Source organism: Macaca nemestrina, chromosome 9 (genome assembly GCF_043159975.1).
Source record: "Macaca nemestrina isolate mMacNem1 chromosome 9, mMacNem.hap1, whole genome shotgun sequence".
Lineage (NCBI taxonomy): Eukaryota > Metazoa > Chordata > Mammalia > Primates > Cercopithecidae > Macaca > Macaca nemestrina.
In genome coordinates this window covers 76,184,890-76,207,058 of record NC_092133.1, presented here as the reverse complement: position 1 = coordinate 76,207,058, position 22,169 = coordinate 76,184,890, and the positions used below count along the sequence as shown (strand labels likewise).

Here is a 22,169-nt window from a genome sequence, read left to right as displayed (position 1 = left end):
GGGCAAATGCTGACTGGGCCTGCGTAGACTGGCCACACGGAAGCCACTGAGGGCCCAAGTCCCCTGGTGACTCATGTTGACTGGTAATTCAAGTTAACACACCTGTAACGAGCCTGTTCCCGACACGTGGGAGAGGCAAGCACCTGGTTCCTGCTTCATTGTTGGAAAGGGTTTTTTTGTAGTGTTGGTGGTTAATACTTCCCTTGTTGAAGAAAGCTGGCTGAGTTAGGTAGACGTGTTCACAGAGCTTTCATGCAAAGAGAAGAGAGGCCCTTGGAAAGAGAATGCCATAGAAGGATCTGGAAGGGAAGAGAGAAGGAATGGTCACTGTATATATTAGTTTTCTTTAAAGTTTTTGTTGTTGTTGTTTGTTTTTGTTTTTTGAGGCAGAGTCTCGCTCTGTCACCCAGGCTGGAGTGCAGTGGCACAATCTTGGCTCACTGCAACCTGTGCCTCCTGGGTTTAAGCAATTCCTGAGTAGCTGGGACTACAGGCATGTGCCACCACACCTGGCTAATTTTTGTATTTTTATTTTTATTTTATTTTATTTTGAGACGGAGGTTTGCTCTTTTTGCCCAGGCTGGAATGCAATGGCATGATCTCGGCTCACTGCAACCTCCGCCTCTCAGGTTCAAGTAATTCTCCTGCCTCAGCCTCCCGAGTAGCTGGGATTACAGGTGCATACCACCATGCCCAGCTAATTTTGTATTTTTAGTAGAGATGGGGTTTCACCATGTTGGCCAGGCTGGTCTTGAGCTCCTGACCTCAGGTGATCCACCTGCCTCGGCCTCCCAAAGTGCTGGGATTACAGGCATGAATCACTGTGCCTGGCCAATTTTTGTATTTTTAGTAGAGACATGGTCTCACTATGTTGCCCAGGCTGGTCTCAAACTCCTGGCCTCTTGCAATCCACCCACCTCGGCCTCCCAAAGTGCTGGGGCACGCGTGAGCCACCGTGCCTGGCCAATAGTTTTCTTTAAAAAAAATTTTTTTATTATAAATTAACATTTATAATATGTCAATTTATGGTGTACAAAGTGATATTATAATCTATGAATACAATATGAAATAATTAAAGCAAACTAGTTAATATATCCATCACCTCAAATAGTTTTCAACAATTAGTTTTCCATTACTGCTGTAACAAATTACTACAAATGTGTGGCTTAAAACCATGCAACTCTTTTTGTGGTAAAAATATACACAACATAAAACTTACCATTTTACCCACTGTTAGGTGTGCAGCTCAATGGTGTTAAATACATTCACTTTGTTGTGCAACAGTCATTACCGTGCATCTCCAGAAGGTTCTCATTTCACAAACTGACTCTGTACTCATGAAATGTAAACTCCCCATTCCCTCTTACCCAAGCCCTGGCCAACAGCAGTCTACTTTCTGTCCTTATGAATTTGACTACTTTGGAGACCTCATATAGGTGGAATCAGAAGTATTTGTTCTTTTGTGTCTGGTTTGTTTCATTTAGCATAATGTGTTGAAGTTTTATCCACGTTGTAGCATATGTTAACTTTCTTCCGTACTGAGGCTGAATGATATTCTCTTTTTATGTGGAGATCTTGTTTTGTTTATCCATTCATCCATCGATGGCGCTTGGGTTGTTTCCAGCTTTTGACTACTGTGAATTAGGCTGCTGTGAACATGGGTGTACAAATGTCTGTGGGAGTCCCTGCTTTCATTTCCTTTGGGTATATGGGTTGAGTATCCCAAATCTGAACTATTCCAAAGTCTGAAACTTTTTGAGCTCTAACATGATGCTCAAAGGAAGTACTCATTGAAGCATTTTGGATGTTGGATTTTTGCATTTTGGATGCACAATGGTAAGTGTGATGCCAGTATTCCAAAATCTTAAATCATCTGGTCTGAAGACCAGCATGTCTGAAACATTGCTGGTCCCACACATTTTGAGTGAGAGGTACACGGCCTGTATGCTCAGGAGTGAGATTGCTGGATCATACGTATGGTAGTTCTATGTTTAATTTTTTGAGGAATCTCCATACTGTTTTCCATAGTGGCTGCACTATTTTACCATATGGCTTTTTTATCTTAACAGTTTTATCTAATGGTCTCTTGGATCTCATGGTGCTAAAATCAAGGTGTTGGCAGGGTTGTGTCTTTGTCTGGTGGCCCTGGAGGTGAATGCTTCCTTGTCCTTTCCAGCTTTAGAGGCCATCTGAGTTCTGTGGCACTTGGTCCCTTTCCTCCATGGGTGGAATCCCTCTCATGCCTGGACTCTCTCCTGCTTATTCTTCCTTTTCATCCTTAACCCAGCAACAAAGGTTCTCTGCTTTGAAGGACCCTTTTCATTGGATTGGGCCCACCTGGATAATCTAGGCTAGCCTCCCCATTTCATGGCAGGTAACCTTAATCATGTCAGGACAGTCCGTTTTACCATGTAAAGTAACGCATTCACAGGTACCGGGGATGTCTTTGAGGGACCTAATCAGGGAAGCTGATGGTAGCTGAGTTTCAGGCTCTGAAAAGCCCTCCCTCTACCCCTTCCCTTACCAGCATTTTCCTGTGACCCTGGGACCCTAAGGGTTGGCTGGACACTACCCTTACTGTGTGGGCTGGGCTGGTCCCCTGGCGGGAGCCTGACACCAGATGAGGTTAGTGTGTGCCCAGGATCTGTGACCCTTTTCTCCCTCTCCAAATGTCAAAGCCTGGCCTCTTTGGCCACTTGGGAGAGATCAACACTAGGTGTGTTAGTCACAGAGTGAAGATAACTGTGTCCTGCTTTACAAAGCGTGTTCCTGTTCTTTTTACTTTTAGTCCTCATAGTAATCCAAGGTAGGTGGGGTACATCAGATCTTTGCAGACAGAATGGAGGTTCAGAGAGGTTAAGTTGCCCAGGGAGGGTCACACAGCAAGCAGTTGCTTTAGGAACCAGACCTTGGCTCCAGGCTAATGCCTCCTAGGGACTGAGTTAAAATTAACTGAGCACCTGCTGTATGCTAATACCTGTTGTAGAGCTATATATATATGAATACTGTATTCTCATAGCTGTGTAATGAGATGGATGCATTTTTCCTCTTTTTACAGGTGAGGAGGAAGGCTCAGAGAGGTCAATCTTTATATCCAGGGTCACACAGCTAACAAGAGGTAGAGCTAGAATGGAATCATTGTCATTGGACTCAACCCTGTGTGCCATCCCGGTGGCCCAACAGCAGTGTTAGAAGATGATATCAGAGCTGTGTGGGCTGTGGTAAAACTCATGCAGCAGAATTGAGAAGTCTAGTGTGACTGTCCTGTGATGTTTGAGGCTCTTGACGGGGGAGTGTGGGCTGTGAAAAGATGGGGGAGCTGGTTTAGAGTGTGTGAGAGGGAGTAATTGGGGTGGTAGAAGGGCCTACCGAGAATCTAGGGGTAGACATTGTGAAGCCAGTGTCAGTGAGACTCAGGCCCTGTGTCTTGGGTAACCTGCTGAGCTTCCCTTTACCTCGCACCGCAAGACGAGGGAGGGGTTTAGAGAAGTTTTTGCTTCCTTCCGGCAGAGTTGCTGGAAGGGTTGTCTTGTAGACAGTAACTGCTGCAGGGCTTGGAGTGTGGCACGTCCCTGTGGGCCCAGGAGCTCTGGGAGGAGCTGGGTTGGACTTTGCAGTGATTGGAGTGACCTGACAGCTAAGAGGGGTGGGATCGACAGGGAAGCCTCCGCCACCCTGGGACTTGTGCCTGATTGACATCAGCCCACTACCATTGTTTTGTTCGTCCCTCCTAGGTGGGCCCTGGGAGAAGCTCCCTCTGCTCAGGTGGTGTAACTGGCAGTGGCTTCCCCATGCGGAAGTGGGCAAACAAAGACAGAGACCTGCGTCCCCTCCCCGCCCCTGCCACCTGCACTTACAAACACAACCCACTGTTTCCCTTTTTGGGAGTGAGTGTGTGAGTGTGTGTGTGAGAATGTGTGTGTGTGTGTGTGTGCGCGCGCATCCATAGGTTCCGTCTAAATCCGTTCAGGCTGCTGTAATAAAATATCATAGACCGGGTGGTTTATAAACAACAGAAGTACATTGCTCACAGTTGTGGAGGCTGGAAGTTGAAGGTGAAGGTGCCAGCTGACTCAGTGTCTGGTGAGGGCCCACTTTTTGGTTCACAAATAGGATAGTACCTTCTCCCTGTGTCCCCACGTGGTGGAAAGGGTTGGGCCCTCTGGGCTGTCTTTTATAAGGGCGTGAATCCCATTCATATGGCTCCAACCTCATAACCTTCCAGAGGCCCCACCTCCAGATGTCATCACATTGGGAGTTGGGATTTCAATAAATGAATTTTGGGGAGACAGAAGCATTCAAACTATAGCAGGTCCTGGCCACACTTTGGAGTCAGGGCTTGGGTGGGGGGCTTTTTCTGTCACTGCCACTGTCTGTTACAGGAACCTCAGCGTCCTCCGGGACCTGAGTGCCCATCACATGCTGGCCTGCGTGGCAGCCAGATACTAACACTGTGTCTCTGTCACCTTCTTCCTCTGCTGCCTACTTTCCACTCCTCAGAAATTCTGAATTGAACTCAGCATTTGACCGAGCATTGGCTCTTGTGTGAGCCCATTTGGTGTGAGTCAGAGATGACTCTGCCCACAAAGAGGAGTGGCCCAGCTTGCAGGGAAGCCTGCTCTGGAGGAGCGTGACAGAGAGAACTGCGTTTGATGCTGTGTGCTCTCGGCCTGCCTCATATGGAAAGTGAGTTCCTCCTCACTTGCCCCCACCCCCCTTCTCAGCACCTGTTCTGAAAAGGCAGGCAGTAGGAGAGAAGATGGCCCCGTCCGTGCCACGCCTCAGTGAAGGTTCTGAGGACAGGCTCCAGTGCCCACAGGGTTGGAGCTTCTTGCAGGCCAAGGCCCTGCCTCTGCGGATCCCTCTCCCAGGCAGGTTTCCTCTCCAAGGGTCTTTCAGATCTCCCTGCTCTGTGGCCTCCCTCCACCATCAGTCTTGCCTCCATTGCCCTCTCTACTGCTGGAGTGGAGCAGGCCCCCAGACACCCAGGCACGTGGAGGGGATGGAAAGAAAACAGTGCCAATTTCCTGTTGGTGCTTTCTCTATTGGGAGGCTGGAAAATCTAACACAGCCATGCCAGTGTGCTCCCCACTCCCATCCTCCACCTGTCACACTGCCCTGACCCTTCCCAATTCCGTGTTTCTCTCCCACCCTCTCCCTTCCCCCTTCAGTCCCTACAGTTCTCATCCTGGGCATTATCAAATGGCCTGGGGTCCTCTCTTTCTTATTTTGTTTTGGAGAAACAGGATATCATGATATGTTACATGATATAATGGGAACAAACTTGGTATTAAACTGTTACTATCCCCGTTTTACAGATGGGGAAAACTGAGGTGCAGAATGGTCATGTAAACCGTTAAGATCGCATAGCTGGTGGGGAGCAGGACTGGGATGTGAACCTGGGTAGTCTGGCTTCAGAGTCCATGTTCTTCTCACCATCCTCCACTGCCTTCAGTGAAGTACCTGGGGTCATACAATGGAACCAGACTTAGAAGCCAGGTATCCTGATTCTGAATTCCATGCTATTTCATCATACCAGTATTTCTAAAGCTCTATTCTTAAAATGCTAGTTCCTGGGGCCAGTGGGCACTGTGAGGAAGTATAACATAGTGGTAAAGTCCTGGGCTTTGGAAGCCGACTGCCTGGCTCAGCCGTTCAATAGCTATAACCTTGAGCAAGTTACACAGCCCCTCTGTCCCTCAGTCTTCATTTCTGATATGAGAAGGATAATTTTAGTATTTGTCTCACAGGGTTGTTGTAAAGTTCGGTTCCACGTGAAGCACTTAACACTGTGCCTGGCACATAATAAGCATTCAATAAATGATGACTATTACTATGGCCTAATTAGTTTGGGAAATTTGAGGATAGAGTTAAGCAGGCACCTTTGTTCCAGGATTTATCAGAGCTTTTATTACGCTATTGCAAATTGGCGGTTTCTTGGAAAGGGGATGTGTAGTTATAGTACATAACTATATGTAGTAAGCATTTTCTAAACTTTTCGAGCAACTAATCTCTTGCTCTTGTCTGCCTGTCTCGCTCCTTAAACTGCGTGCCTTCTAACTTCACAACTTGCAAGATATGAAGCTGGCGTCAGAGAACACATTCAGGGCAGCACTGAGCTGCCCATCACACTGCTTGCTTCTAGGTGAGGCTGAGCTGGGCCTGGGCATCCCAGTTAGATCTGAGCAAGACTTTTGGGGGCAGTAGATGGTAGGTGTCCAGAAGCAAACAGACTTATAGTGAAAATGAACAGACCTGATGCCTGGAGGAAATGTTTGGAGCGTGTATGTTCTGGATACTTGGAGTTGTTCAGCTGTCATCAGTTGACTGTCACGCACTAGGTGGGTCCTGCTCTACAGAAGACCAAAATGCATATTGTGGGAGTGTGATGTCCTTGCTGAGAGCCTTGGATTTATAAGTGTTTATTATGCTCTTCCTTGCCCTGCAGGCCAAATACATCCTATTTGATACTTAAATAATCTTAGGAGCCAATGAAGGAAGAGGTTATAAAGGAGAAAATTGACTAACTGGCAAAGCAGAAGCCAGTCCCCAGAACTCCATCTATTCTTCCACTCAAGCTGCATTGATGAGGTGCACATTCAGCCAGATTCTTGGGTAACAGTGGGGAACAAGGCTGTGGGACTGCATTTTCAACTCTGGAAAACAACATTTGCAAATGGTTGGCAGCATCACCACTCGGTAGAGCTCAGTGGTCCTGGAAGAGTCCTAGGGAGGTTGGTTTTCTGGCCCTCTTGTATTGACAGGTGCTCCCTCAAGCATTCCAAGCTCGTACTCTTCCTAAGGTGAATCAGCACCTGAGTCCTTTGCTGGTGTAGAAGCCTGATCTTAACTTAGAGTCCCAGCTGTATTAGTTATATAAACTCTGTCTGTCTCACACACACACACACACACACACACACGGTCCCTGATTCAAGATGGTTAAACTTACAGTTTTTCAACTTTATGATGGGGTTACATCACTTTAAGAAGAGCTTATCGGGATGTAACAAGCTCCTCCACTTATGATGGGATTACAGTGAGGCTACGATTTTGATTGAGTGCATGTCACTCTTGCACCATCATAAAGTTGAAAAATCGTAAGTCGAACCATCATAAGTTGGGGACTGCTGTGTTGCCAGCGTTAAATGCATTTTCAACTAATGATGCGTTTATTGAGACGTAACCCCATCATAAGTCAAGGAGCATCTGTATGTCTTTTGTAAAGACAGCGTCTCATTATGTTTCCCAGGCTGGTCTCAAACTCCTGAGCTCAAATGATCTGCCTGCGTCAGCCTCCCAAAGTGCTAGGATTATAGGCATGAGCCACTGTGCCTGGCTTCTTCTTTTCATTTTAAAGAATATATCAGCAGGGATTATTGGACCTGCATGGTTTAAACTAGTGTCTTAGTTCATTTTGTGCTTCTCTAACAAGATATCACAGACTGAGTAATTTATAAGCAACAGTAGCTTATTTGGCTCACAGTTCTAGAGACTGAGAAGATCGTGAGGCTGCATCTGGCAAGGGCCTTCTTGCTGCTTCATAACATAGCAGAAGATATCATGTGGGTGAGAGAGAGCAAGAGTGAGAGAGAGAGCATGTTATACTTTTGTAACAAACACACTGGTGGTAAGGAGCCCACTTCCTCCATGACACCTTAATCCATTCATGAGGGTGGAGCCTCTTAAAGGTCCTGCCTCTCAGAACCGTTGTACTGACCATTGAGTTCGCAGCACATGAACTCTGGGGGATACATTTAAATAATAGCAACGATATATTTACATTTTATGTATGCAGCCTTATGGGGAAAGTACTTTAAAAAATAAATTTGTGTGTGTGTGTGAAAACAGGTTAAGGATCTAATGTTTGAAAAAAAAAAAAGGAAAAAAAAACTAACACACAAATGAATATTCCAGCCACCAGGCTGGGGAAGGTCAGTGGAAAATCATTCCACGAAAGCATCCATTTTAGTCCAGGCCTGCTTGGTTTGCTGCTAGGCCCTGAGGGGCAGGGGGTGTCACTGCTGTGTGGCTTCTGGCCCGAGATGATGTTTCTAGGCCCTTGCCTCTCAGCATTAACCTGGTGTAGGCTCTGTTCCCAAATGAGCCCGGTGCTGTCCCTCTGGGGAGGACAGTCCAGAGTCCCAGGCATGGCACTGACACCATCCACCTCTCCTTTCCCTTCTGTGTCCCTGAAGTCAGGCAGGACACCAGCAAATGTGCATGGCCTAGCCTTGCTGGTGGCTGGAGCCCATATCTCCACCTCCCATTGTTGGGTAGAGACACAGCAAGGCTTCCCTTTTGGTAGGGGGATGACTGAGTGGGGGCAGTGAGGCTCTTCTTGCTCTGGCAGTTGCTTCCTGTCCCAGTGTAGCATTTCTAGATTCCTGTGTAAGGGGACTCCGGCTAGTACCCTTTTAGAGCCTGTGGAATTGAATGGTACACTTACGTACACAAAACACGGCTTTAGGGAACAGGCCCTTTTGCAACCCCCGAGAAGCACCCTCAGATAGCTGCTCTATGCTTTTGGCATTCACCGAACGCTTTGAGGCTGGCTTCTGATGCAGTGCTGTCATGCCAGACTCCTGTCGACTTTAGTAGGGGTAGCACCATGTTTGAGAGGCCGAAGAAGAGACCCCAGCGCCAGCGAACAAGGCATAGGGCTTATTGAGGGGACTTATATATGGGGCGGTCCAGTGGTGGTAGGCTGGATGGGAGGACCACTACTGGTTGTAAAAAGCATGCAGTTTGTATGGCAATTTTTTTTTTTTTTTAATGAAGTCTCGCTCTGTTGCCCAGGCTGGAGTGCAATGACACGGTCTCGGTTTATTGCAACCTCCACCTCCCAGGTTCATGCCATTCTCGTGCCTCAGCTTCCCGAGTAGGTGGGACTACAGGCGCCCGCCACCACGCCCGGCTAATTTTTTGTATTTTTAGTAGAGACATAGCATTTTAATTTAGCATCCTCCTTCCTAACTACCACCACCTGGCAACCTTCATTTAAAGTAGAACAAAGGGCCTTGATCTCCTGTATGGCCTGCATCCCTTGGAATGGCTTACGGGTTCTGATGTTCCTTATAGATAAGGAATGGATCTCCAGGTCGGCCACAGTTCCTTAGCTCAGAACTCTGAACACACGTTCTTCTTAGACTGTAGGGTCGTTCTGGGTATGCTTAAGTTAAGTGATTGCTGTCAGGCGCATCTGCCATACAACTGTGGGGGTGCCTAGGTCTAGTGCCTGTCCCTAGGGCTTGCTATTGTGAAGAAGAGTGTATTAGTCCATTCTCACACAACTATAAAGAAATATCTGAAACTGGATAATTTGTAAAGAAAAGTGGTTTAATTGGCTCATAGTTCTGCAGGCTGGGTCTTTCCCAGGTTGAAGGGCCCAGAATATGGGAGCCAAGGGACCAGCATTTTTAGCGAGCTCTCCAGGTGAGGGAAAGCATGATGCTGGCATCTACTTGGGGAGGCCTCAGGAAACTTACAATCATGTGGCAGGCAGATCTTAACCTGGCTGGAGCAGGAGGAAGAGAGGTGTGGGGAGGAGGCGCTACACACCTTTAAACAACCAGATCTCACCAGAACTCTGTCCTGAGAGCAGCACCAAAGGGGGAAATCTGCCCCCATGATCCAGTTAACTCCCACCTGGCCCCACCTCCAATGCTGGGAATTACAATTTGATTGTATTGTAATTACAAATTACAATTTGGACAGGGACACAAATCCAAACCATATCAATGAGTGAGATCAGATAAGCTAGAGAGTGTCCAATACCTTAAAGGAAAGGGTGTTTCCTAGAGTGTGGACCGCAGAACCAGTTACATCAGAATTACTGGGGACTAGGGGGTATGTGTGCTTGTTTACACTTCAGATTCCTGGGCCTATCCCAGGTTAAAAGGCCCAGAATGGGCCAGGGCAGTAGAGTGTTTAGCGAGCTCTCCAGGTGATTGTCATGCATGATGAAGCAGTGTGGCCTGCAGGCAGGCAGCATCAGCATCACCTGGGAGCCATTGGAAATGCAACTTCTTGGGCCCTGCCCCAGAGACACTGATTTAGAGACTCTGGAGGTGGGGCCCAGCAATCTGGGTTTTAACAAGCCCTATAGGCGACTGTTTTTCAGAAGCACCGATTTAACTGGAGAGGGCCCCAGCTGGATGAAATCAGGTGCACAGCTGCAGGTGGATGGTCGCAGTGAGGAAGGAAGGGCGGTATTTGTGCTGCAGCCTGCCCTGAGAGGCAGGACCAGAGGCCAAAAGTTCCCCAGAGACAGGTTTCTAAGAATTGGACCAATCCCTAAGGAGGCCGGCTGCCTGCTGTGTGCAGGAGGCGCTCTCCATTGAGTCCCCGTGTCAAAGGGCTGTGATCAGAAGCAGGCATAGAGCAGGGGACATGCCCCAGCCATCAGAATTGCACCAGCAGTGTGAAGCATGTCCCTTGCCCCATGCAAGGAAAGAAGGAGGAGAGAGGCGTTGGTCAGGGTGGAAGGTATGATTCTCATGGATGCCAGAGAGAGAGAGCGAGCAGATCTGCTGGATTATAGCTCACTGTGTTGCCTCTCTCCTAGAGAGTGGGGGTTGAACAGGCTAGGGAGGGGGACATGAGGGCCTTAGAAGTCCTGCCGAGCCTAGATTTGGCAGCCCTGGGGTGCCAGGAATGACTCCTCCAAGGACAGTCCCTTGTGGTGGCCTCTTTTGAAAAAATGCAGAGGTCAAAGTTACCAGAAGACCGGACCATGAGCAGATTTCTTAATTTTCAAAGAAAAGGAGAAGAATGCTGCTTCTGTGAGTCAGAGAGAGTGTGCTGATCCTGCAGCCTCTAGCCTCCTGGAACATGGATAGCTGGGGGGAAGATTGGTGGGCACTGGGAGCCTGTGTCCACCTGAAGATCACCCCTGGCTATTGGGCTGCGTTTACTTTTCTTCTGGGGGTAATTAGGCAGATAAACAGGCTCTCTTCAGAGTAGATTTGCTAGAACCCTCACTTGGGCACGTGGAGAAATGTGTACTGGGTGGTGGCAGTGAGTTGGGGGAGAGCTGGTTAAATGCCTGCACCCACATGGTGCCTGGTGTTTGATGTTGAACTGGGGAGTTCTGAGTATGACAGTTCTGTAGTGTCCCTCGTTGGTCCTTTCATCGTGGTTACTTGGCAGAACACAAATGCCATGTCTGTTGCGTCCGTGGATGTAAAACAAAGCTGAGAGAGAGGGGGAAGATGTTTGATGTTGAGCAGAATCCCAGCAGGTCTCAGCAGACTGGAGCAATGGGCAGAATCCAAGGGAGAAATTTCACAGGAGCCCACAGAAGGTCTCTGTGGCCTGGAAAACCCACATGTACCAGTCCAGGGAGGTAGGGAGTAGCATCCACTGGAGGGAGAGGAAGGTCCTGCCCTGCACTCTTCAGACCATACCTGGGGCCTTTGGTTCTGAAAAGAGAAAGATAAGAGTGGGGTCAGGCCAGGCATGGTGACTCACACCTGTAATCTCAGAACTTTGGGAGGCCGAGGCGGGCGGATCATCTGAGGTTAGGGGTTCAAGACCAGCCTGGCCAACATGGTGAAACCCTGTCTCTACTAAAAATACAAAAATCAGCCTGGCCTGGCATGGTGGCAGGTACCTGTAGTCCCAGCTACTTGGGAGGCTGCGGCAGGAGAATTGCTTGAACCCAGGAGGTGGAGGTCGCAGTGAGCTGAGATCGTGCGGCTGCACTGCAGCCTGGGTGACACAGTGAGACTCTGTCTCAAAAAAAAAAAAAAAAAAAAAGTGGGGAGCAGACTTGAAACTATTTCAGGCAGAGAATGGTAGAGGGAAAAATGAGGCTATTCTTTCTAAGAAGGGAGGACTAGAGGTGTATCTTGGGGAGAGGGGAAGACCCAGGGTTTCAGGACCACAGCTGACAGTGGGGTTGACCCGCCTTGTGGGGCTGTGCAGGGCAGAGCTCCTAGCCAGGAGGCAGATTTTGACTCCTGCTGGGAAATCCCCTAAAAGCCACCCCAGGAATGAACTCCACGAGTACCATCAAGGCTGGCCTGCAGGCCCTCCAGGGTTACCAAGGCTGCCTGGAACTGAATGGACCCTGTGTGTGTTCTTTTAGTCTAGGAAGACCAGCCAGGACTTTGGGGGCCAGAAGGCTAGCCTCAAGTGAGCTCAGAAATCCGCACCTGAATTGGGCATTTTTAGAAGTTTTTTAATGGGCAATACATGTGTGTGGCGGAAAGGCACGGGAAACAGATCTAAACCGGAAGCCTCATTTTCTAGCCCCAACTTTCCTCTCGAGAGGCAGCTAGTGTTAGCTCGTTTCTTGTGTGTCATTCCAAGGAGGTCCGTGCACGTATGCACACAGGAACCATTTAGTTTGTATGTTTCTGGGTTTTTTATTAGCTTAGTACATTACAGTACTGCACCTTGATTAATAATGGTGATCATTTCATCTTTCCATGTACAGAGCTGGCTAATTCCAGAAATAGCTACAGAGTATCCATTGTTGGATCTCTTGTGGTTTATTTAACCAGCCTCATTGGTGGAGGTTTAGGAGTTGTTGCAGATAGGCTGTAGTAAAGTTCATGTCTGTATGACTTTTCACACAGGTGTGTGTCTAGGAAAGACACTTACAGAAGTAGAGTTGCTGAGTCAAAGGTGTGTCATTTTAAATTTAAAATTTTGACATCTCTGTATTTTATTTATTTATTTATTTTGGAGACAGAGTCTCTTGCTCTGTTGCCCAGGCTGGAGTGCAGTGGCGCAATCTTGGCTCACTGCAACCTCCGCCTCCCAGGTTCCAGCCATTCTGCTGCCTCAGCCTCCCGAGTAACTGGTATTACAGGCACCTGCCACCACGCCCGGCTAATTTTTATATTTTCAGTAGAGACAGGGTTTCACCATGGCCAGGCTGGTCTCAAACTCCAGACCTCAGGTGATCCGCCCACCTCAGCCTCCCAAAGTGTTGGGATTACAGGCGTGAGCCGCTGTGCCCGGCTGACATCTGTGTATTTTTAATTGGTGGTTTCCTCAGCATATTGCTGAAGGTAAACATCTTCAGCTCCTTTTCTGTAACTGCCAGATCTGTTCACATCATTTGACAGTTTCTCTAGTGGTTGTTGATCTTTTTCTTATTATATTAATAAAACTTTTTTCCTAGGTTTTTTTCTCTTTTTTTTTTTTTTTTTTTTTTTTTTTTTTAGTTTGTCTCTTATGCTGAAATTTTATTTTCTGCCTTTGGTTCTTGGGGCTACTTCTTTCATTGCATTCTTTGGCCTGGCTGGAATTTACTTGGTGTAAGGAACAGGGTGGTATCCAACTTTTGTTTCTCGGGTTTTTTCCCTGGCCTGGCTGTGGATGGAGCTTTTGGCTTCATTTCTCTGAGAGGAGGCCAGGAGTGGAGAGTGCCTTTGGTGCTCAAAGGTCCTGCCTAGTGGTGTCTCCAGAGAGGAAGGTGACAGAGACACCATCCCGGCTCTTCCTGCTCACCTGTGGGGCAGTTCCTCCTATTAGAAGGTTCCTGGCCCACTGGTTGTTTACATCCCCCAGGTTACCTCCTCACCAGTGAAGTCGGAGGGTTTGGCAGAGTCTGGGCAAGAAGGATCAAGTTGGGGCCGGGACGGGGAGGGCTTTGTACTGACAGCCCACCCAGCCTCAGGGACGTGAGTCACACCCTCTCTGAAGGTGATGCCACTGGGGACCTCATCCACCACGTGCTTAGGGGCTCAGAGAGACCGAAAGCTGTGCCAGGAGTAGGTCCTTGGTCCACACTACAGGGAGCCAATTCCAGCTCTCTCCAAAGCCGTAGGGCTTTGCCTACAGTCACCCCTGTACCCACTGACCCAAACAAATGACTACACCCATAGGGCTGAAAACCAGACCCACCCTATGGGGACCGGTGGTACCTTAAGGAAGTTCTTTGGCTTCCTTAAAAACAGCATGTAGGCCAGGCACGGTGGCTCATGCCTGTAATCCCCGCACTCTGGGAGGCCGAGGCAGGCAGATCACTTGAGGCCAGGAGTTCAGACCAGTCTGACCAACATGGCGAAATTCCATCTCTACTAAAAATAAAAAATTAGCCGGGATAGTTGCGCCCTCCTGTTGGAGGCTGAGGCACAAGAATCCCTTGATCCCAGGAGGCGGAGGTTACAGTGAGCTGAGATCGCACCACTGCTCTCCAGCCTGGGTGACAGAGTGAGACCCTGTCTGAAAAATAAAAATAGGCCAGGCATGGTGGCTCATGCCTGTAGTCTTAATACTTTGGGAAGCCAAGGCGGGCAGATCACCTGAGGTCAGGAGTTCGAGACCAGCCTGGCCAACATGGTGAAATCCCGTCTCTACTAAAAATACAAAAATTATCCAGGCATGGTGGCGGGCACCTGTAATCCCAGCTGCTTGGGAGGCTGAGGCAGGGGAATCACTTGAACACAGGAGGCAGAGGTTGCAGTGAGCCGAGATCACACCATTGCACTCAGCCTGGGTTACAGAGTGAGACCCTGTCTCAAAAAAAAAAAAAATAAAATAAAAACTTAAAAAGAACAGCATAGGCTGGGCACGGTGGCTCACACCTGTAATCCCAGCACTTTGGGAGGCCGAGGCCGGCGGATCACAAGGTCAGGAGATCAAGACCATCCTGGCTAACACAGTGAAACCCCATCTCTACTAAATACAAAAAATTAGCCAGGCATGGTGGTGGGCGCCTATAGTCCCAGCTACTCAGGAGGCTGAGGCCGGAGAATGGTGTGAACCCAGGAGGCGGAGCTTGCAGTGAGCCGAGATCGCGCCACTGCAGTCCAGCCTGGGTGACAGAGCAAGACTCCACCTCAAAAAAAAAAAAAAAAAATTAAATTAAATTAAAATACTCAAAAAATAATAAAATAAAAAGAATAGCATATACCAGCCTGGGCAACATAGTAAGACTCTCAAAAAAAAAAAAAAAAAAAAAAAGATTAGCTGGGTATGGTGGCACATGTCTTTAGGAGGCTGAGGCGGGAGGATTACCTGAGCCCAGGAGGTCAAGGCTGCAGTGAGCCATGATTGTGCCAGTGCACTCCAGCCTGGGTGACAGAGCAAGACCCTGTTTCAAACAAACAAAACCCAACATGCCCAGTTCTTCAAGATAGATATGAAGGGCAACTAGACTCTTATAGTTGGATGGCATGGCCAGAACAGTGGTCTTCAAAGTGGGTTCCCTGGACCAGTAACATCATTTGGGAACTTGTTCAAAATGCAAAAACTGGTTCTACTGTCTCAGAAACTCTTGGTGGTGGAGCCCAGCAATGTGTTTTAACAATCCCATCAGGTGATTCTGATATGCATTGCAGCGTGAGACCCAGTGTGTAAAAAGAAACCACATACCCGAGACGAGCAGGTGTGATTGTTGAGGGAGGCTGCAGGTTTCCTCACATGCCTGCCTGCCATTGGGTGTCTCTGCAAACTGCAGCAGCAGCTGCTATTAGCAAGAGCAGGCAGGTTGCACAATGTGGCTGGTGTCCCTTCTTGCAATTTAACTGGAATGGCACATTGCCAAGGGATCCATGTTCAGAGGGACTTCATGAGAGCAGGTGTCTCACCTTGCACCTGTCCAGGCCTCTCTTCTTCCCTTACTGACAGATCTCCAAATCACTTATTTCTCTTAGCAGCCTCTGCTGCAGAAACAGGGTGGTGCTGCCTCATTTGCCCTGGTTCTTCACCCTGCATCAGATGAACCTCCTGAGGGCCCTTTTTGCTTCTAGGAATGATGATTCCATACCTTACCAGGTCCCCTTGCCTGATAAACCAGAGGTTGGAGAATGAAGAGAGACAGGGGCCTCTGACTTCCCCTGTTGCTGGAGGGATGGTAATAAGGACACAGGAAGACAAATAGACAGACTTGGAGCCCTGAGAATGAGGCAGTGCGTCTCTAGCTCTGAGGTGGGAGAACAGACCCAGAGGCACACTGCACCCTTGCCAGCAGAGGCAGGAGCAAAGCTTCAGTGAGAGGGACTTTCAAGGGAACATCCTGGTGGGCAGTGAATCCTGTCACTGTGGGTGGGGCCAGGGGTGTGGCCCTGGCCCAGAAGTCAGGCAGCATGCTGGTGGGTACTGTTTCTAGCTGGAGGCGCCAGCAGGGGGCAGTGAACTGGGCTGCGACAAGCAGGGCAGATACAGCAGCTTTTCCTGCAGGGTCCCAGTTGTGGGGGTGGCTGCCCTCTTGAGAAGCGGGCTCCCACAGGCCAGCAGGGGCTCCCAGGCCGAGCCTGAATGTGCTTTCCTCTTCTCTTCCAGATCTAACCATGAGCTACCCTGGCTATCCCCCGCCCCCAGGCGGCTACCCACCAGCTGCACCAGGTAAGAGGGTCTGGGGTGGGGAGGAGAGTGAATGCTGCCTCTGTACAGTGGCTGGGAGTGGAGAGGGGAGAACAGTAGTTTCCTCCCTCCCCTCCTCCCCTCCCGGCACAGCCCAGCAGGGGAGGAGAGGACAACAGGAGCAGAGGGACAGCCAGTGGGGGCAGGGGCTGGAGAAGAGCATTGAGGCTGAGGCCATGGGAGGCCTGGGTTTGAAACTGGCTCCAGAAAGCCCTGGCCCAGGCCCGGGGCTGGGTGTCTTGCCTTACTCTCTAGTAACAGTAGGCAAATGCTGTCACTTTGAGACTCAGTTTTCTTCTCTGCAAAATTGCTTTAGGGATTTCTCCCTCATTAGGTGGTCCTGGATACTGATGAGATAGGCAGGCAGAGCCTCTGACGTGGTGCCCTCCAAAGCATTGCTAGGTGATGGTTGTCCCTTGCCACCTCTCCTACCCTCTGTTCAAGGTGTATGGGTTTGCAGCAACAAGATCCCCCTTGCCAAGAGAGGAAGTGGAGGCAGATGCTAAGGGTCGAAGGTCACTCATTCCCTGTTTTCTGCAGGAGCTGTGGGTAGTCACATGGAGAAGTCATCTTCTCTGGCCCTGGCCCCTTTTGGTCCTCAAATGAGATTTGGTCCCCACTATGGGAAAGGAAATACGAGGGCTCATGGGACCAAGGGGAGGTCATCTTGAGGGTGCCTGAGCCGCTGCCCCTCGCCCCAGGGGACCCCCAGGCATCATTCATTTCTCTGGAGCTGAGATCCTGTGGTTTGAGCACCACTGACCTGCAGGCCATTTACCTTCCCTCCCATTCAGCAGGTGAAGAACAAACTCAGACCGAGAGGTGGCTCAGCTGCTGTCCCAGAGCACGTTAGGGGCTGAACTGGGCCACTGCCCTCTGAACAAGCCCACCCCAGGTTGGCTGGCACTGGCCTCGGTTCCCTCTCCATAGTAGAAATCCTGCCACTGCCACCTTTGCTAGCACAGCTGAACAGCCTCTGAGTAGCAACAGAGAAGGAGGCAGGAGATTTAGGGAGGGTTCTTCCTAGAGGGTCTGGAGCCCTGGAGATGAAGAGCCGATCCGAAGCTGCCATGGACAGGAAAGCATCTAACAGGCCAGAGATGTCGAATGCCCATCGGGCACCCAGCTGAGCCCTGCAGGCATTAACTCAGTCTTCGTCACAGCAGTCTAGGCATACACTCACTATGAGCCCATTTGTCAGCTGAGTAAACAAGCCTAAGGAGGGTGAAAGCCTTGCCCCAGGGCACATACCGGTCCTGCTGGTTTCAGAGTGGGCTTTTCACCTCTGTTTCTTCCTGTCCTCTTGTGGACTGGTATCTGTGTTTACCATGACCCAGCACCGTCTCCCTCCAGCCTCTTATCCTGCTTCTCCCTGCCTTTTACAGACTTGTAATAGCCAACAGCCAAAGCCCCTCCCGCCAATGCCTTCGCATTACTGAAATCTCGGAGCTCCCTATGGTCACCTCTGACATGGGCTCAGTGTGGTGTCCCACAACAGTCTGTCTTTGTCTGTCCTCCCGCTCCATGATGGTGAACTCGGGAGGGCAGAGCCTGCCCGGGCTTTCCCAACCTCCTTAATACCCCACAGAGGGTCTTGGGAGTGATTGGGGAACTCCACCTTCCTCCCTGAGAAGAGGGGAAGGTGTCCCCTCCTCTGCCAGTGGGCTAGGGGGAGACTTTCCCCCTGGTGTTTTCATGTGGTCTGTGGGGACCCGAGGCTCGAGGCTCTACTGGGCCTCCCTTCCTGACCACCTGGGAGCTCGCATCTCTGCCTTTCCCCGTGTGGTTGGGGGACTAGTAGGGGCTAAATGGCTTGATGTTGCTTTCAGGTGGTGGTCCCTGGGGAGGTGCTGCCTACCCTCCTCCGCCCAGCATGCCTCCCATTGGGCTGGATAACGTGGCCAGCTATGCGGGACAGTTCAACCAGGACTACCTCTCGGGAATGGTGAGTCCAGCCTTCCTGCTGAGGCAGCCCTGGGGCCACGCCTGCGTGGCCAGAGGAATCAAAGCTGCTGGCCTCTGGGGCTCCAGAATTGTCTGTGTGTGTGTTGCTGTGGTGTGTGGTGTGTTGAGCTGTACCTCAGAACAGGGTTTTCATCAGGCTTCTGCCACCCGCTCTCTGCCCCTGTCTGGGTCTCACTTTTCCCATCTGTAAAATGGGGGGAGGGGGAACAAGATGATCTCACAGGTCCGTTTTAGCCCTGCGGGGTTAGGGTCAGGAGGGTGGTGAGGGTGTGTGCATGAGTGTGCATGCACGTGCTATATATGAGTATCCACATTCATGTACCTGCGTGTGCGTGTGTGTACATATGGAGGGCTCTTGTGGTTAGGCCTGGGTGGGTGTGTGGCAGGTGTCTTGGGCAGACATGCTACTTTTTAAATTTGTTGTTTTGCTTTTAAAATAATACATTTTATGACTTGAAAACAAACGTATGCTTAGAGGAAAGTATGCAACCAGTACACACCCTAATTTGTGCCAGGCCCAGTTCTAGGCACTGGGGATATGTGAATAAAACAAACAAAAATCTCGGCCGTGCTGCATTTATCATCGTTGACAAGCAGTAACTTAAGTCAACGATGTGTTGCTATTGAAAGTGTAGGTGCCATGGGAACAAGATGAGCAGGGTAAAGGGGTCAGGAGTGGGGGTGGGGTGATGGAGGGATAATGATTTTAAGTTGGCAGTAAGGTGGGTCTGGCTGAAAAGAGGATGTGTGAGCAAAGACCTGCAGCAGGGGAAGGAAGTGCTGTATGGATGTCTAGGGAATGCCAGTGCCCTGAGGTGCCAGGGGGCCTGAGGTGCTTGGGGACAGGGAGGAGAGGCCAGTGTGGCTAAAGTGGAAAGGCGAGGGGATGAGATGAGAAATGAAGTCTGGGGGTCCAGCTCTTGCAGGGTGTAGGAGGCTATTCATCCTAAGGATTTAGGCTTTTATTCTTGGTGAGTGCAGATTCACCTGAACATGCCTGCCAGAGGTGTCTGTGGGTAGCAGGCTGATGTGATGGCAGTGCCCCCAACCCTGAGTATGGGACCCACATGCCTTCTTGGGCAGTGAGCTGTTAACCTTCACCCAGGTGGTCTGGGATGGGAGGAGCAGCCATGTGGAGAGGGAAGGCATTTCCCCTGCAGAAGAGGGTGAGGATCTCTGGTTTGCATCCAGCCGCACTGTTTACTGGCTGTGTAGCTTTGAGCAAGTAAACTCATTCTGTGGTCTGTGAAATAGGTATAACGGTACTTCATGTTCCACAAGCGGAGACGCTGTGAGGACTGACTTGGCTTAGATATGAAAAAGCGTGGAGGGACAGAGTGCAATGGGGCCCGTTGGCCTCATGCTCTGCTTTGTGTCCTTGCAGGCGGCCAACATGTCTGGGACGTTTGGAGGAGCCAACGTGCCCAACCTGTACCCTGGGGCCCCTGGGGCTGGCTACCCACCAGTGCCCCCTGGGGGGTTCGGGCAGCCCCCCTCTGCCCAGCAGCCTGTTCCTCCCTATGGGATGTATCCACCCCCAGGAGGAAACCCATCCTCCGGGATGCCCTCATATCCGCCATACCCAGGGGCCCCTGTGCCGGGCCAGCCCATGCCACCCCCCGGACAACAGCCCCCAGGGGCCTACCCTGGGCAGCCACCAGTGACCTACCCCGGTCAGCCTCCAGTGCCACTCCCTGGGCAGCAGCAGCAGCCAGTGCCGAGCTACCCAGGATACCCAGGGTCTGGGACCGTCACCCCCGCTGTGCCTCCAACCCAGGTGAGTGTCAGCCCACTGCCTCCCTCGGCCCAGGCCTGGGCCCCAAAGACTGGAGACACATGGTCCAGTAGATGGGGAGACAGGGAAAGGCGCAGGCCTCCAGCTGCAACTTCTTGTTTTAACAAAGAGTGTCGGCCAGGTACAGTGGCTCGTGCCTGTAATCCCAGCACTTTGGGAAGCTGAGGTGGGCAGATCGCTTGAGCCCAGGAGTTCAAGACCAATCTGGGCAAAATGGTGAAACCCTGTCTCTACTAAAAATAGAAAAAAAATAGCTAGGCATGGTGGTGTGCGCCTGTAGGCCCAGCTACTCAGGAGGCTGAGGTGGGAGGATCATCTGAGCCCAGGAGACAGAGGTTGCAGTGAGCCGGGATCATGCCACTGCACTCCAGCCTAGGCAACAGAGTAAGACCCTGTCTTTAAAACAAACAAACAAACAACAACAACAACAACGAGAAACAGAAAAACAAAGAGCGGCACCTTCTTGCAGACTCCCCACCTCTGGGTTGTGTTGCTTAAGGCCCAAGGGAGCTGCCCTGTTTCTCCCAGTGTGATGAGACACTCCACATGCGAGTTGGGTCAGAACGCTCCTGGCGAGTACTCCTTATTCCTCTGTGTCATTCACTGCCTGGGCTGTGTGTTTTGTAAGAACTGCCCAGGCCACCTGTCTTAAGCCTTTGTGCCCAACAGCATCTCCAGTCCTTGATATGCGCCCCCCACAGACGGGTTTTGGAGGATTCTTAAAATTCCCTTTGGGTAGGGAAAATGTTGGCAGTTCCTCCAGGGTTGATCTTGGCTCATTTTGGAGAACAGTTCATGTTTGCAGAGCCTAGAATTCGTTGTCATGGTTATATGGCCCAACCAGCCAGCACAGGGATATGGTATGTGCTTGATGACTATTTTTGGACAGAGGGTCTCCTTTCCTCCTTCCCTTCCATACCCACATGTTCCCCCACCCCTGTGCCATCCTCCAGCCTCTCTCCCTTATCTTTTCCCTGAGCTGCCCCCATAATTGTGTTATAACCAGTTTGTACCAGCTCCTAGGAAGACAATCCACTGGGAGACAGTATAACCTGGAAAGTTCAAATTTGCTGGGTTGTGCAGCTGTCAGGGTCTGGAGGAAGTCCAGCAGGTTTTAGTCTAGAGAACAGTGCCAGGGAACCAGTGCTAGATCAAGAGGTCGTCAGGCTGCCATGCACAGTTGTGGAGTCTGAATACCTGCATCTGCTGGAGGGTCCACATGGGCTAGCCAGCCCAGTTAGGAGTACCCACGTGTGCTCACGTGCTGTGGAGACCAGTCATCTATGAGAGAGGCCACAGCCCCTGCTCCTGAGGCTTGCCCTTCATCGGGAGCCTGAGCCCCAGCCCTGGAGGACCTGGGCACTGGGCAGATTTACAGCGTCAGGTTTCAGCTATAGGTGGGCTCCCAGCCACTGGAGCCAGGAAAAAGCTTCCGTACTAGAACACAAGGCCAGATAACAGTCAAGTTGGGCAGACTTGGCGTAGAGTCCTCTGCATTGTTGACTGTGGGTTCCTTTAGATACTCCAACTCTTAGAGAAAGGGCTGTTCCCAGAGTCTAGGGGTGGAGCAGTCTTGAATCTGGGGAAGGTGGCATACGTATCATCTTACCTGTGACTGTTTGTCCGAGTAGTTTGGAAGCCGAGGCACCATCGCTGATGCTCCTGGCTTTGACCCCCTGCGAGATGCCGAGGTCCTGCGGAAGGCCATGAAAGGCATTGGTAAGAGACCCTGGGTGGCTCAAATCCTACCCCCTGCCCCCTATTCCCCAGGCAGTTTCACAGTGGCTCTGTGGGCTAGGGTAGCTGGGGGATGCAGACCTGGCCCCAGTGGTAATAAAAGAGAAGATGGATGTGGGATTGCGCCTGGCATGCCCAGAACAGTTGAGGCACCCAGGCCAGGGAAGTCTCAGCTGCAGAGCATCTCATAACCCCTGCCCAACCCACTCCTGCTGCCTCTTCCTCCAGGGACGGATGAGCAGGCTATCATTGACTGCCTGGGGAGTCGCTCCAACAAGCAGCGGCAGCAGATCCTCCTTTCCTTCAAGACAGCTTACGGCAAGGCAAGCTGCGGGGTGGGGGCGCGGGACAG

General features: G+C 50.5%; 1 protein-coding gene across 4 annotated transcripts in view; it reads left to right on the top strand.

Annotated features, from left to right (window-relative positions):
* The window catches only part of LOC105465944 (annexin A11), a 46,838-nt gene that overhangs the window by 13,605 nt on the left and 11,064 nt on the right, over positions 1-22,169 (top strand). For 3 of the 4 annotated variants that reach the window (XM_011714605.3, XM_071069805.1, XM_071069807.1), the window contains exons 2-6: positions 16,240-16,302; positions 18,150-18,265; positions 19,670-20,062; positions 21,712-21,799; positions 22,046-22,140. In XM_011714605.3, coding sequence (XP_011712907.1) covers positions 16,248-16,302; positions 18,150-18,265; positions 19,670-20,062; positions 21,712-21,799; positions 22,046-22,140 — 747 coding nt within the window. In that variant the 5' untranslated portion in view covers positions 16,240-16,247. Of the gene's footprint in view, positions 1-6,572; positions 6,592-16,239; positions 16,303-18,149; positions 18,266-19,669; positions 20,063-21,711; positions 21,800-22,045; positions 22,141-22,169 lie in introns of those variants that run through there. The other variant, XM_071069808.1, reaches the window with a different exon arrangement.